This window comes from Geotrypetes seraphini, chromosome 13 (assembly GCF_902459505.1).
Source record: "Geotrypetes seraphini chromosome 13, aGeoSer1.1, whole genome shotgun sequence".
NCBI classification, from domain to species: Eukaryota; Metazoa; Chordata; class Amphibia; order Gymnophiona; family Dermophiidae; genus Geotrypetes; species Geotrypetes seraphini.
Window position 1 is genome coordinate 23764269 of NC_047096.1, and position 15189 is coordinate 23779457.

The 15189-nt window shown below is 44.5% G+C and overlaps 1 protein-coding gene across 1 annotated transcript in view; it reads left to right on the forward strand.

Annotated features, from left to right (window-relative positions):
* The window catches only part of DDX6 (DEAD-box helicase 6), a 92757-nt gene that overhangs the window by 41125 nt on the left and 36443 nt on the right, over positions 1–15189 (forward strand). Inside the window, exon 6 of the mRNA XM_033918320.1 lies at positions 14603–14749. Coding sequence (XP_033774211.1) covers positions 14603–14749 — 147 coding nt within the window. The remainder of the gene's footprint in view (positions 1–14602; positions 14750–15189) is intronic.

Genomic DNA, 15189 nt, shown 5'->3' on the forward strand with positions numbered 1-15189 from the left:
ATGATACCAAGATTTGTAACAGAGTAGACACCGAAGAGGGAGTGGAAAATATGAAAAAGGATCTGCAAAAGTTAGAGGAATGGTCTAATGCCTGGCAACTAAAATTGAATGCAAAGAAATGCATAGTAATGCATTTGGGGATTAATAATCGGAAGGAACCGTATATGCTGGGAGGTGGGAAGCTGATATGCACGGACGGGGAGAGGGAGCTTGGAATGATAGTGTCCGAAGATCTAAAGGCAAAAAAAACAGTGTGACAAGGCAGTGGCTGCTGCCAGAAGGATGCTGGGCTGTATAAAGAGAGGCATAGCCAGTAGAAGGAAGAAGGTGTTGATGCCCCTGTACAGGTCATTGGTAAGGCCCCACTTTGGAGTACTGTGTTCAGTTTTGAAGACCGTATCTGGCGAAGAATGTAAGAAGACTTGAAGCGGTCCAGAGGAGGGTGACGAAAATGTTAGGAGGCTTGCGCCAGAATATGTATGAGGAGAGACTGGAAGCCCTGAATATGTATACCCTAGAGGAAAGGAGGGACAGGGGAGATATGATTCAGACATTCAAATACTTGAAGGGTATTAACGTAGAACAAAATCTTTTCCAGAGAAAGGAAAATGGTACCAGAGGACATAATTTGAGGTTGAGGGGTGGTAGATTCAGGAGCTATGTTAGGAAGTTCTACTTTACGGAGAGGGTGGTGGATTCCTGGAATGCGCTCCCGAGAGAGGTGGTGGAGAGTAAAACTGTGACTGAGTTTAATGAAGCGTGGGATGAACACAGGATCTAGAATCAGAAAATAATATTAAATATTGAACTAAGGCCAGTATTGGGCAGACTTGCACGGTCTGTGTCTGTGTATGGCCGTTTGGTGGGGGATGGGCTGGGGAGGGCTTCAGTGGCTGGGAGGGTGTAGATGGGCTGAAGTAGGTTTTAACGGAGATTTCGGCAGTTGGAACCCAAGCACAGTACTGGGTAGAGCTTTGGATTCTTGCCCAGAAATAGCTAAGAAAAAAATTAAAAAATTTAAATTGAATCAGGTTGGGCAGACTGGATGTACCATTCGGGTCTTTATCTGCTGTCATCTATTATGTTACTATGTTTTAGAAGTTTCTAGGAAGCCTTCCACTAAGCAATGCTATCACCAAAAATTGACTAGATTTTCTACGTGGAGTTTTTCTCATCATAAGGAGCCTCAACATTCCTCCTTATCTTCTGTTTTGGACTACCTTTTGCACTTACCTAATTCTGGCCTGAAGTCTACATCTATTCGAGTCCATCTCAGTGCAATTGCAGCTTTCCATCAGCCTATTGAAGGAAAAACCCTCTCTGCTCACCCGGTGGTTTCCAGATTTATGAAAGGACTTTTCAATGTCAATCCTCCTCTCAAACCACCTCCTGTGGTTTGGGACCTCAATGTTGTCCTTACTCAACTGATGAAGCCTCCATTTGATAAGGCTCATCTGAAGTATCTCACTTAGAAAGTGGTGTTTCTCATAGCCCTCTCTTCTGCTCGACGAGTCAGTGAGCTGCAAGCTTTAGTTGCTGACCCACCATTCACAGTGTTCCATCATGACAAGGTGGTTCTTCGTACTCATCCTAAATTCCTCCCTAAGGTGGTCTCGGAATTTCATCTCAACCAATCCATTGTTCTTCCAATGTTTTTTCCAAAGTCTCATTCTCATCCTGGAGAAGTTGCTTTTCATACTCTGTACTGTAAACGTGCTTTGGCCTTCTATTTGGAATGCACCAAACCACACAGAACTGCTCCTCAACTTTTTGTCTCCTTCGATCCCAATAAGTTGGGGCATCCTATTTCTAAGCGTACCATCTCCAACTGGATGGCGGCTTGTATCTCATTCTGCTATGCCCAGGCTGGATTACCTCTTCACAGTAAAGTCACAGCCCATAAAGTCAGAGCTGTGGCAGCTTCAGTAGCTTTCCTCAGATCTACACCTATTGAGGAAATTTGTACAGTTGCTTCTTGGTCCTCGGTTCATACCTTCACTTCTCACTATTGTCTGGATACTTTCTCCAGACGGGATGGACAGTTTGGCCAAACAGTATTACAAAATTTATTCTCCTAAATTGCCAACACTCCCACCATCCCATTCTGGTTAGCTTGGAGGTCACACATATGTGAGAATACCTGCCTGCTTGTCCTGGGATAAAGCACAGTTACTTACCGTAACAGATGTTATCCAGGGACAGCAGGCAGCTATTCTCGCAACCCACCCACCTCCCCTGGTTAGCTTCTCTGCTAGCTGTCTGAACTGAGGAGACGAGCTGGGTGGGAAGGCACTTACGCATGCGCATTGCGGGCGACTCAAAACTTTGAGTTTCTTCAAGCAAGTCTGCTTGTGAGGTGTCCACATCCGGGCTCCGTCGATGACATCACCCATATGTGAGAATAGCTGCCTGCTGTCCATGGATAACACATGTTAACGGTAAGTAACTGTGCTATATGGGGGGAGGGAGAGACATAGAAAATTCATGACCTGTCTACATCGCCAGTGCAATATGAATGCTAAAGTAAGATGATAGAGCACTTTGACAGGAAATCTGTAGTTTGCACTTTTGCTTTTAGTTGTAACTTGCCTATAATCCAGACATCAACAAATCTAGCATTTTAAACCTTTCTCACTTCTGTTTCCCCTCCCTTCAACATTTTCTCCAGTGGTTTGGAGGAGGTTTGGAATCCCCTTCCAGATTAGCAGTGGCTCCTTTAGAAATTAACTTGCCAATTTTGTGTCTGTAGGCAAATAAATTTTAGTAAATCAATTCCTTAAGGTGCCACCTCTAATCATTACAGAGGTTAATAAAGCATGCTGTCAACTGAGTGACAGCTCCCTCTAGATAGGTAAAGCAAAGATGCAGTTGCCTCTCTTTTGCTTCACCTTAGGCCAAGTCCCCATCTGGTTCTCTCTCATTCCACTTCTCGCAGCCCTCACCCAGATTGCCCGTCTCTCTCTCTCATATAACCCTCCACCCCATTTACCTGTTTCTCTCTGGCTTTCTTTCAGCAGCTGCCAGCTCTTGCCTCAGAAACTGCTTCTCTCAGCTCTGCAAAGCAATCTGGTTCTTGGTAGGCTTAAGCCCCTCGATGCAGGAGTTTGGGAAGTCTCAACCGTTTCAATTCTGTGAGACTTCCTGAACTCCTGCATCATGCAGAGAGCCTGATCACTGTGCTGAGCTAAGAGAAGTGGTTTGAGGTAGTTCTGCAAAAGGAGAGCCATTATCTTTGTGGTGGAATATCGGGTGCCAGTGTGCAATTTCTAGACACTATGACAACCTGGTGCCTGGGATTTGTTGAGCCCTGCTCTAATCAGTTGTATTTCTCTTAGACTTCTGTGACTGGCATCATGATTGTTGCAGTTGTCTGGGTCTCTCTGTGTCTGGGTAGGTAGAACTGATATTTCAGTCATCATGCTGTGGCTTTCTTCAGGGTGTGCTATGAGGTCTTTATAGATATGTAATGTAATTTATTTCTTATATACCGCTACATCCGTTAGGTTCTAAGCGGTTTGAAGAAAATATACATTAAGATTATAAATGAGAAGTAAGAAGGTACTTAAAAAATTCCCTTACTGTCCCGAAGGCTCACAATCTAACTAAAGTACCTGGAAATTAATAAAGAAGAGAAAATAAAGATGGTTGAAAAAAGAAAACATGCAAATCTTGAATCTTTTAGCAATGCCAATTCCTACTGCTTGGTGTTACCTTTAGGTGTTAGGTTCCATGACAGCCTCCCTGGAGGTTATTACCCTGGGCCAGGGCACACATGTGGCCTCTCCAGAATGCTCTTCTGTGTTGGTTGTCCCCTTAACATCATTCTCTTCAGCTGCAACTCCCATGGACAGAGACAGTGGAGAACATCTTATGCTGATGGCTTCAAGGAGACCACTCATCAAAGGGCATGCCTTTCCAAATCTCAGAGTGGGTGACTCTCGTGACCAATGCCAACCTATTTGGCTGAGGAGCCCATTGTGGGGACCAATCAATTCAGGGTCAGTAGACTCACCATCAGAAGAAGTGGTCCATAAACCGTCCAGAGTACCAAGCCATTTGGCTAGTGTTGAGAACACTAGGAAAGGTCCTGTAGAGAAAGGCAGTAAGCGTGTTCTCTGGCAACGCCACAGCAGTGGCATTTGTGAACAAACAAGGAGGCACTAGAAGTGCTCCCTTACATCTGGAAGCTCAGATGCACTTCTGGTGGAAGTCTGTTTGCAGGCTCTTTCTGCTGCTCACGTAGCCAGAGTAGAAAAAGTTCAGGCTGACTTTTTCAGTTGGCAGTTCTGGACCCAGGGGAATGGTCTCTATCCCAAAGGACATTCAATCTCATTGTGTGTCACTGTGGCAGCCCACTAATGCATTTGATGGCTTCTGCCAAAAACTCAAAAGTGAAACACTTCTTCAGCTGAAGAGAAGAACCAGGAATATTAGCGTTGGACACGTTGGTTCAGCCCTAGCCCAGCCAAGGACTCCTTTATGTCTTCCCACCTTGGCCCAAGGTGGGGTCATCCGCAGGATCACGACTCATCCAGGACTTGTGATCTTAGTGGCCCCAGACTAGCCTCACCGACCATGGTATGCAGTCCTAGTATGTCTCCATCAGGACAGGAGCTTCAAGTTCCCTCTTCATCATGGGCTTCTCAGTCAGAGGCCAGTCCCCATGGAGAATCCAAAGTGCTTTGGTCTTACTACATGACTTTTGAGTCCATGGCCCTACTTCACAAGGGATATTCGGATATGGTTATTGCCATTCTCCTTCTACAGTGGTGACCTATGCCAAAACTTGGAAGGCTTTTCAACAGTGGTGTGAAAGAAACCGGGTAGAAACGCTTCAAGTTCCCATTTCAGGTTGGTCTGGAAAAAGGTGTTGCAGTAGCTTCCCTCAAGGTGCAAGTGGCAAGTCTTTCATGCTTCCGGGTACAAAGAGGTAAAATTTCACTGGCAGCTGACCCAGATATAACCAGATTCCTAAGAGGTGCACTCCTGTTAAGGCTTCCGCTATGGAGTACACCATCAAAAGCGCGCAGGACTTTGGCACGACAACAATCCCATGGCAACATTTGCGCGCAGGACATATGCGCGCCGCCACTTCCACAGCCTTGAAGCCTTCCCGTTAGCGCTATAGGGGGTACCCCACCAGTATCTACAAGTCCTCACGCTCCCGTTTGGGATAGATAGTAGTAGCTCCTCACACAATACACCCTGAAGAAAGCCACAGCATGATGGCTGAAACATCTGTTCTACCTACCCAGACATGGAGAGACCTGAACAACTGCAACAATCATAATTTGTTGCATTTTGCAATTTTATCATAACTACATATTGAACATATAGTGTGTGTAGCCAAATCTGTTTTTGTTCTGACATGTTAAGTATTTTGAGAGAGATGCATGGCATCCAGAAGTGGTTAGGAAGACTTACAAACTTTTCAGTTTCACAACTGGGAGACACTTTACCTTCTTCCTGATTCATTTAACTATAAACAAGTATTGTTACAAAGGAGTCCATTCATTAGGTGATCATTCCCAAGTCACGAACTGGCTTTGCAGAAGTGTCGCTCACAGCTTTCTGTACCTCCCTCATTCCCAGTGGAGTGTGTCACTCACAGCTTTCTGTAAATCCCTCATTCCCAGTGGAGTTTAAGGCCCCCCTTCAGTTTTTTCTTCTGCAAACGATTGTGCTGAGGTGTTTCTCATCTGCTATGTTTAGTTTTTATTATTTTCAGTTGTATGTTTTTGAAATTTGTGTCCTCAGACCCCTTATTTGAGGGTTCTCTGCCTGGTAAAGGATTCAGGTTCTGTAGAAATGGTCTGCAGCTCGCAGGGCAAACCATCAGGTAGACCTGTGGAGCCAGCCTGCTGTTGCTACCTCAGGGCTCGGGGTCCGTTCCCATGGAAGTCAGCTCGCCTTCTGAATTTTTCAGAGGCTTGAGTACAGGCTATGGGCTCCCTGTGCAACAACCCTCAGGGTATCGAGGAGCTGGCTGTGAATTTGCAGCCCCTCTCTTGATTATGCTCAGGGGTTCTGTGGGGGTGGCAGCCCAAAGATTTCTTGGATTGAAACCATCTCATTGAACTGAGCCAGAAAGTCATTTCTATTCTCTCAAGCTGCAAAAAAGCTGGCAGGCAGGCACTTTTTACAGATTTATAAGTACAGCCCTATTATTTCCTATGGGAAAATCGGAGGAGGGGGGGGGGTAAAAAAATTCAATTTTTGAAGGTGTTTTGGGTCAGGCTTCAGGACACCACCTCAAATATCCCTATTTTTATTTTTCAAAAAAAGTCCCTATGGGCTGTTTTTGACATAATTTTTCTGGCAGCGGCCATCTTGGATTTTAAACAATTTTTTTTTCTCTGAAGCCTCTGTATGCCTTAAACCCCTCAATTTTTACTAAAATCGACTTTTTTGACACCATTTCATGTCAAGTTTGTCCTGATGGCCAATGGAAGAGTGTCCATGTACTTCATGCCACAGCACACACGAGGGAAGGGTGGAAGCCTCAAGCTTAGCTCCATCTGTGTCCTCCAGAACTGGGGAACCGCTGTGGGTCCGGGAGATTGAAAGAAAGTCCCGTTTGGAGCCTGAATTCAGCAAGCACAGATGCGTGGAGTCCATGGAACCCACGAAAGCCCAGTCTGAGGTCCTGCAGGGTTTCTTTATTCCACCTGCACATGGTTTTTCCCCAAATCATATGGAAAGTTGTTTGTTTTTTTAATGGGCCTGGAATGTGCTGCGCAGCCAGGAAGCACACTGCCATTTGTCTAGGGAACATCTCCGCTTCCCGAGACCTCTCTACCAAAGAGCTAGACTGGCAGGATTGGAGGTTAGGCTCAATGTCTTTATTGTCCCGGGGCTCAAAGGCTTTCTTGGAGGAATCTGGTTCCCTGTTCAAATCTGGCAGCCAAAGATGGTATTTGTGGCACTTGACCAGGGTGATTACCCATTGGTGCGCTGGCTGTTAGTCTGTTTCTGTCCACCATTTTTTAGTGGATGCAATCTGAATTGAAGCTGGAATGGCAAGCTTTCCACTTCCCAGTGCATGGTCACGAGCAGCTTCAATACTCGGACTTCCTTTTTTTCTCACGCATCCGGACATCCCTGCCTTAGTTAATGGGCATTGGGACACCTCAAAGGGCTCCCGCAGGCTATGTCCAGGCTCCTGCAGGCTCCCTCAGACTATGTCCAGGCTCTACCCGTTGATGTTGCAGTTCCAGCAGCTGTTTAAACAACTGGAAGTGCATTCTGCAGTGACTCAGTTCACCAGACACATGGCTCTCCTCAGTGAGGGAAGAGTTGTGTTAAAGGATAATTAAGATTGCAAGGTGGACATGGCTCTAAAGAAGCAGTTTGAAGTGCTGGCTTTGGGAAGTGGCAGCATTCTTTGCGGCACGGGCCTGTCATACCAGATTGTGATGAAGCCCATCTGAGGAGGACATCTGCCCCCAGCTGGTGCTTGAAGGGGTGGATTACATGGCGGACACTCTTTATGACATTTTCAGGGTCATAAGTAAGGTGTTGGCATATATGGTCTCTGCCCGCAGTATGATTTGGATTTGGCAGAGTGCTGTAATTCTGCCTCCAAAGCCACTTTAAGCAGATAGCTCTTCAAGGGGCAAACACTTTTTGGTAAAGGCCTAGATTACCTTATGGCAAACGTGATGTATCGCCACCCTAGGTCTCTGCTAGAGAACAGATCTTGCCCTCTGGAGGGAGTAGAGGTAATTTTTGTTCCTCTTGCCGTCTTCGCCAGTATTATGTGAGTGTGTGGCGCAGTGGTTGGAGCTACAGCCTCAGCACCCTGGGGTTGTGGGTTCAAACCCCGCGCTGCTCCTTATGACCCTGGGCAAGTCACTTAATCCTCCATAGCCCCAGGTACGTTAGATAGATTGTGAGCCCACCGGGACAGATAGGGAAAATGCTTGAGTACCTGATTGTAAAACCGCTTAGATAACCTTGATAGGCGGTATATAAAATCCTAATAAACTAGAAACTAGAATTACTCCACTCTGAGATCTTTCCAGGGAACCAGTTAACAATTTGACAATTCCAAACTCCAGCAACCCTCAGAGTCTCGCATCAACCCAACCTTCAAAAACTACCAATGATGCCAGGTTGGCTGCTGTGCCTCTGTCGGCATTTTGGAGGGAGTGGGAACAGATTTCCATGGACCGCTGGGTGTTGGACAACATCCGAGAGGGTCACAGGATTGAGTCTTATCATCTTTCAGCAGGTTTTTCTAGCTTCACCAGCCGGATAATCAGAAAGAGGCCAGGGTCTGAACGACAGTTAAGAAGCTCCTTGATATTTCAGCCATAGAACCAGTACCCCCAAGAAGAATCAGGCTCAGGCAGATACTTCATATACTACTTGTGCCCAAGAAAGAGAGACAAGACAGGAGGCAAATTTTGGATCGATGCGTGTCTAAGGATCTCATGTTTCCACATGAAAACAGCCCGTTCAGTCATTGAAGCAGTGGTTCTGGGGGAGTGTCTCGCCTTTCTAGATCTGACGGAGGCATACCTTCATATTCCCATTTTTCTGGGCCACAGGAAATATCTGAGGTTTCTAGTTTATGGCTCTCCCGTTAGGGTTGACAACAGACCCTTGCATTTTCACCAAGGTAATGGTGGCGATTGCAGCTCATTTCCAAAGAGTGGGGATCCAGGTACATTCCTATTTGCATGATTGGCTGATCAGGGCTCTGTGAATGCCAGGGTGCGAGTAGGCAGTGCGACAGTTAGTGGATCTACCACAATGACTGATCTGTATAGTCAACTTCAGAAGAGCCACCTAGAATCAACCCAGAATTTCCAATGGCTGGGAATTCACTTTGGCACAGCAAAGGGCCTTGTCTTTCTACTCCTGAGCCACGCAATGAGAACCTCAGAATACAAATAGAGCTCTTAGCGATGCCAATTCCTGCAGCCTGGCTTTACCTTCACATGGTGGGCTCGATGACAGCCTCTTTAGAGGTAGTTCCCTGGGTCAGGGTGCATATGCAGCCTTTCTAGGATGCTCTGTCTCAGTGGTCCTCTCAGTATCATTCTCTCTAGATGCAGTTCCCCTGATCAGGGACAGCAAAGAACAGCTTATGCTGTGGGCTACAGGGAGACTCCTTGTTAAAAAGAGTTGACTCTCCAAATCACATCATGGGTGACTTTCACGGCCAATGCCAGCCTGTTTGGCTGTGGAGCCCATTGAGGGAACCATTTAGTTCAAAGCCATTGAACTCATTCTCGGAAGGTGTGGTCCATAAATTGTCTGGAGCTCCGAGCCATCCAGCAAATGAGATCTCTGGCAACAATCCTGGAAGGAAAAGCAGTGTTTTCCAATAATGCCATTGCAGTGGTGTATGTAAACAGACGGGGAAGTACCAGAAGTGCTCCCTTACATCTTGGAGGCTTAGTTGCTGTTCCAGTAGGTTGACACCCATCTGCAAGCCCTCTCACAGCTCAAGTAGCGAGAGGGGATTGTTCAGGCTAACTTTCTCAGCCGGCAGATTCTCAGCCCAGGAGAATAGTGTCCCTCCCACGGGGGTATTCATTCATTGTGCATCACTAGGACAGACCGGTGATGGATTTGATGGCTTTTGCCAACAACTCAAAAATGAGGAGCTTCTACAGTCGAAGAGTAGAACCAGGAAGTTTGGGGTTAGATGCTTTCAGCCCTGGCTGAGCAAGGGTTTCCTATGTGTCTTTCCTCCTTGGCCCAAGGGGGGCCAGGCCATTTACAGGATTGCGACTCATCTAAGATTTGCGATTCTAGTTGCCCAGACTGGTCTCGCTGACTATGAGATGCGTACCTAGTAAGTCTTCTAAAGCACAGGGGCCTCAAGTTCACTGTTCATCCGGGGCTTTTCTGTCAGGGACCAGTTCCCATGGAGCGTCAAGAACACTTTGATTTTATGGCATGGTTGTTGAGCACATAACCGTAGTTTGCAAGGGCTATTCGGATATACTTATTGTTACTCTACTTCAGGCTAAAAGCCTTCCACAATGGCAGCCTATGCCAAGGCTTGGAAGGCTTTTCAACATTGGTGTGAAAGATTGGGTGGAGCCACTACAGGTTCCCACTCTAGTTATCCTTGCCTTTCTGCAGGTACTTTGGGGGGGAAAAGGACTTACAGGGACATCCCTCAGTTCAAGTGGCAGGCCTCTTCCGAGCGCAAGGAGGTATAGTTTTGTTAGTAGCTGATCCAGAATGTGACCACATTCCTAAGAGGTATGCTCCGGTTGCGGCCTCTGCTACATCAACCTTTTCAGTCCTGGCATCTTAACATTGTTCTTAAAGGTGTCACTAAGCCTCCATGTGAGCCACTGCAGGAGACATCCATCTCGGACCTCAACTCCTCTGGAGTGAAAACAGTGTTTCTGGTGGCGATCATCTCAACAAAACAAATATCTGAATTCCAAACTCGCTCTTGCAGAGAGTCCTTCCTCAAGATCATGGAGTCTGGGGTAGCTCTTTGTACTGTTCGTTCCAAAGGTTGTATCAGATTTCCTCATCAACTAAGATGTTTGTCTGCCTGCTTTTCAGCCCAAAGGCTCTGGTAAGCAGGATGGGATTTTACAGAAAATGGATGTGTGAAGTTTTACTTCACCACCTGGTAAAGACCAATTTTGTCTTTCAGACCATCTGTTTTATGCTAGCAAGTCAGTCCAGACAGGGTTGATCGGTATCCAAGGCCTCTAGCCAGTTGGATTTGGCGTGATTATTTTGTTAGCATACATCACATGTGGCAAGCAGCCTCCAGTTTCTCTTTAAGCGTGCTCGACCAGGAGTGCCACATCTTCATGGGCGGAGTTTCAGGCAAGATTTGTAGAGTGGCTACTTGGTCTACTCCATACTTTTTGAGGTTTTACAAAGTGGACGTGGCAGCTCGGAAGGATGCTGCTTTTGGATACTCGATCTTGCGGGCAGGCTCCTATGTCCCACCCTAGACGTCTGGCATTGCTTTGGTACATCACCTAACATATGGACTTCTGTGTAGGTGTAACAGAAAGATTAGGTTCTTACCTGGATAATCTTCTGTCTGTTAATCTTCACAGGAGTCTATATGGCCTGCCCTTGGTATTCCTGATTTGCCTGTTTTCTGCCTTGGATATTTTAAATTCCAGAACTGGAGTTCTTCTCCTGTCAGTCAGATGGCTAAGCATTAAGAAATCCTGTAAGTGACTTGCTGAGCTTTTGGCTCCATTGATGTTGGTGCTTATTGCATATAGCAGGTTGGTTCAATATTGCTTCTGTGTGTGTTATAAATGCTTGAACATGAGGATGAATCAAAAATTAAAGGCAATTGTTAAATTATGCGATAATCGGAACAGAGCTAGCAAAATGCAACATATGTACTCGTACAATGCCTGTTGGATAGTTCGTCCATGCACAGTACAGCACTCAGCCTTTAGTCGTGTGGCAGCCACAAGGTCAGAAATGTGGACGTTCCCTTGCAAGATTGCACCATCAAAGAACAACATGCAATAGTGCGCTTTTTGGGGGCAGAGGGAGTGAAACCTTTAGAAATTCACTGTTGGATATTGACTCAGTATGGGCATAGCACCATGAATCAATGAAAGGTTTGAGCAGGTAAAAAGGTTTAAAAGCAGGAAGAACAGGATAACGACAAAATTTGTTCTGGTCATCCATCAACATCGTGCACGCAAGAGCATATTGACAGGACAGATGCCTTGATTAAAGATGACAGACTGATAGCAGTGTCTCAGTTAGCTGCAAATTTGGATATGGACTATGGATCTGCATTTGCCATAATTCAAGATGACTTGGGATACAGGAAATGCTGCACATGATGGTTCCCAAACAGCTTACTGATCTAGGGTACATAGGGAGAGGTATGGTCCATAGGAAAAATGAGGTATTAATGCCCCTGTATAAGACTGGTGAGACCTTATTTATTATAACGTGTACAATTCTGGAGACAGCACCTTCAAAAAGATATAAAAAGGATGGAGTCGGTCCAGAGGAAGGCTACTAAAATTGTGTATGGTCTTCGCCATAAGGTGTATGGGGACAGACTTAAAGATCTCAATCTGTATACTTTGAAGGAAAGGCAGGAGAGGGGAGATATGATAGACAATTAAATACCTATATGGCATAAATGCACATGGGTTGTCATTCATTTGCAAGGAAGCTCTGGAATGAGAGTGCATAGGATGAAGTTAAGAGGTTGATAGGCTCAGGAGTAATCTAATGAAATACCTTTTTTTTACAGAAAGGATGGTAGATACATGGAACAGTCTCCCGGAAGAGGTGGTAGAGACAGAGTGTCTGAATTCAAGAAAGTGTGGGATCTCTTAGAGAGCGGAAGAGATGGTGGTTATTGCAGATGGGCTGACTTGGATGGGCCATTTGATCTCTATCTGCCATCATGTTTCTATGATCTGTAGAAATAACAGCGTATGGAGATTGACCCAGTTCCTGAGACAGTATTAAGATGATGAGTATTCTGAAGAGAATTGTCACCGGCAACGAGACAGTGCATCACTGCAGCCCAGAGAGCAAAAAACAAAGCATGATGATGTAAAGGAAGTGGTGCTCACCTGACTTCAGGATCAGCCACAAAACTTCTCTGCAGGAATGCAGAAGTTAAGTCCCCATACAAGATGACACATTTGTTGTACCGTTCAACTATGTGGAAAAGTGAGCTGTTCAATTGCTCATAGTTTCTTCTATTAAAGCCGTTAAATGTATTTTGTCTAGGTTGTGGATCCAAGATGGCGCTGGATGCCTGGTGACTGCAGAAACACTCTAGAGTGGGTTCTTCTGACTTTGTTTCTGCAACAATGCTGAAGAGAAGGGGCAGGAGCACTGCCGGAGCCTCGTAGCGCCCTGAGATCCCCCTCTAGCCACGATAGAACAATTTCTCAGCCGCCTACAGAGGGAGTCTGTTGAGTTGGGGAATCACCCGCTGGACACATCAGCACGTAGTGACGCTCACCTGGAAGTCCTAGGGCTTGAGGCTACTCTGAGCCCTGACACTAGGAGCCCGCCTCCCCTGCCTCAGCTGGCTAGCTCTCCAAGGGAGGAGAGCATCTCTGAAGTGGCATTGTTACTCCCTGAATGAGAGGCTGTCATCCGGGAGCCAGTTGATGGAAGCCTCGATGGACTTTTTGAGTCTCAAGGCAGGCGCTGAGGAAGAGAAGAATCAAGTTCAATGCCTAGAAGGCATGCAAGGTGAGACTATAAAATTAATGCATGAAAGCTCTTTTCATTTTGATAAACCAACTGAAGTTACCTTGGAGTCTATCTGGGACCTGGTTTCCAAACTGGGGATCTCTGAATGACTTGGAAAAAAAATTTGCAACTTCAGAAAATATAAATAAATGACACCAAAAGAGAAGTTTCTTTGATAAAAACTGTAGAAGGAAATATTGAGAAAGAAGTAACAACTATAAAACAAGTTCAGTCAACTATAATAGACAACCACAATCTCAGGAGGAAATTGAGAGCAAATAATTTGTCTCCTGAACTTTCCCAAAGTTTCTTCTATAACACCTCGGGAGATGATAAAGAAATATTTTATAGAAATTTTGAATGTTCCAAAAGATTCTATACCTCCCTTTACACAGGTTTACAACCTTCCAGGAAAATTTCAAGAGCAACAAGGGGCAGATCAGGCTAGGCTCCAACAGGAACCACAGCTAGATCTGACTGTATTTTTGGAAACATCTGATAAAGAATTGGCACATCCAGCTACGCTTTTATTATCTCTGGCATTATTGCCAGACAAGGACTGGATAATGAGAATATTATTTAAGAATAAATTTAAGAAGTTTCTAGGAATGAAAATACAGGTTTTCCCAGATGTAAGTAGAGACTCTAGAGTCGTAGAGGGTGTATTTTTTTTTTTTCTTTGATTCCCATGCAAATGTATTGTAAGATATGAAGATAAGAAATGTGTTCTTCGAACCATCTCGGCTTACTAGCTTTCTGGCATTGAAAAGATTTGAAAGGGAAGGAACATCTAGTTAGATAATATGATAAGCTCCATAGTCAGACACCTATGTTTTCTTTATAGTTTATTATTGTTCTTTATAATCACTCTGTTTACTCTTGGATCCCAAAATATGAGGACTTGAGATTGTTTGATATTTGATTTTACCTTGGAAAAAGTTTTTCTTTTTTCTTAAATTTGGTTATCATATTCAATCTTTCTGTACGAAATGTTTAATTTTGATAAAATTGTAAATTGCTAAATTAAAAAAAAGTATTTTGCCTTTACTTTTTGATTTACCGTCATAATTGTTATTTTTATAAGTTGCAGAGTAGAACAGATATGTATGATTATGGGGAAGTTTCCCGTACCCCTCCTTTGTATTCTGTTCCAATAGAGTTTGATTGCTTTGGAACAAACTGCAGGAGGGCACTCCATTCCATTGGGAATAAGGAAGGTACTAAAAACTTTAAGTGTAGCACTCCTGCAGAGCCGGTTCATAGCTTGGGATTGATCACCTAATGTACAGATTCTTATGAAGATTAACATAAGATTGTCCAGGTAAGAACCTAATCTTTCATTTGAAAGAAATGCATGTCTTTATCTGCCTTATTTACTATGTTAGGGTATTTTTTCCATTTAAATTTACAGCAATGGTAATTGTTCCCACTCGAGAGCTTGCCCTACAGGTCAGTCAGATCTGTATCCAAGTAAGCAAGCATATGGGAGGAGTCAAAGTAATGGCAACAACAGGAGGAACCAACCTACGGGATGATATAATGAGGCTGGATGATACAGGTAGGATCATTTCATAGCCTTCCTCACATCAATTGATTGCTGCTCTGCAGATGCTAAAAATATAGACAACTTCATATACAATATACAGAGTATTTGTTTTCTGCATAACTCATCAAAACTTGACTGACTCCAGTCCATTCCAATCTTTCGGTTTTTATACTGGATCATCCTCCAGTTAACAGAGGTTCGACTTGATTTACACAATAAGAGGGATTCCAATTTATTATTTATTTGTTTAGATTTCTATCCCGTTTGCAATAGGGTCATCCCATAAGTGGTTTAATTTTAGAAAAATGCCCCACATCACCATCACAGATTTTGATGAAAATTTGTACGTTGAATCTTTCATGGCTCAAACTAACTTTGGTTAAAATTTAAAATTCAGTGGAATGCTTGTGGAGATACAGCTTTTTGTTTGATACCTTGGTTATATAAGTAAA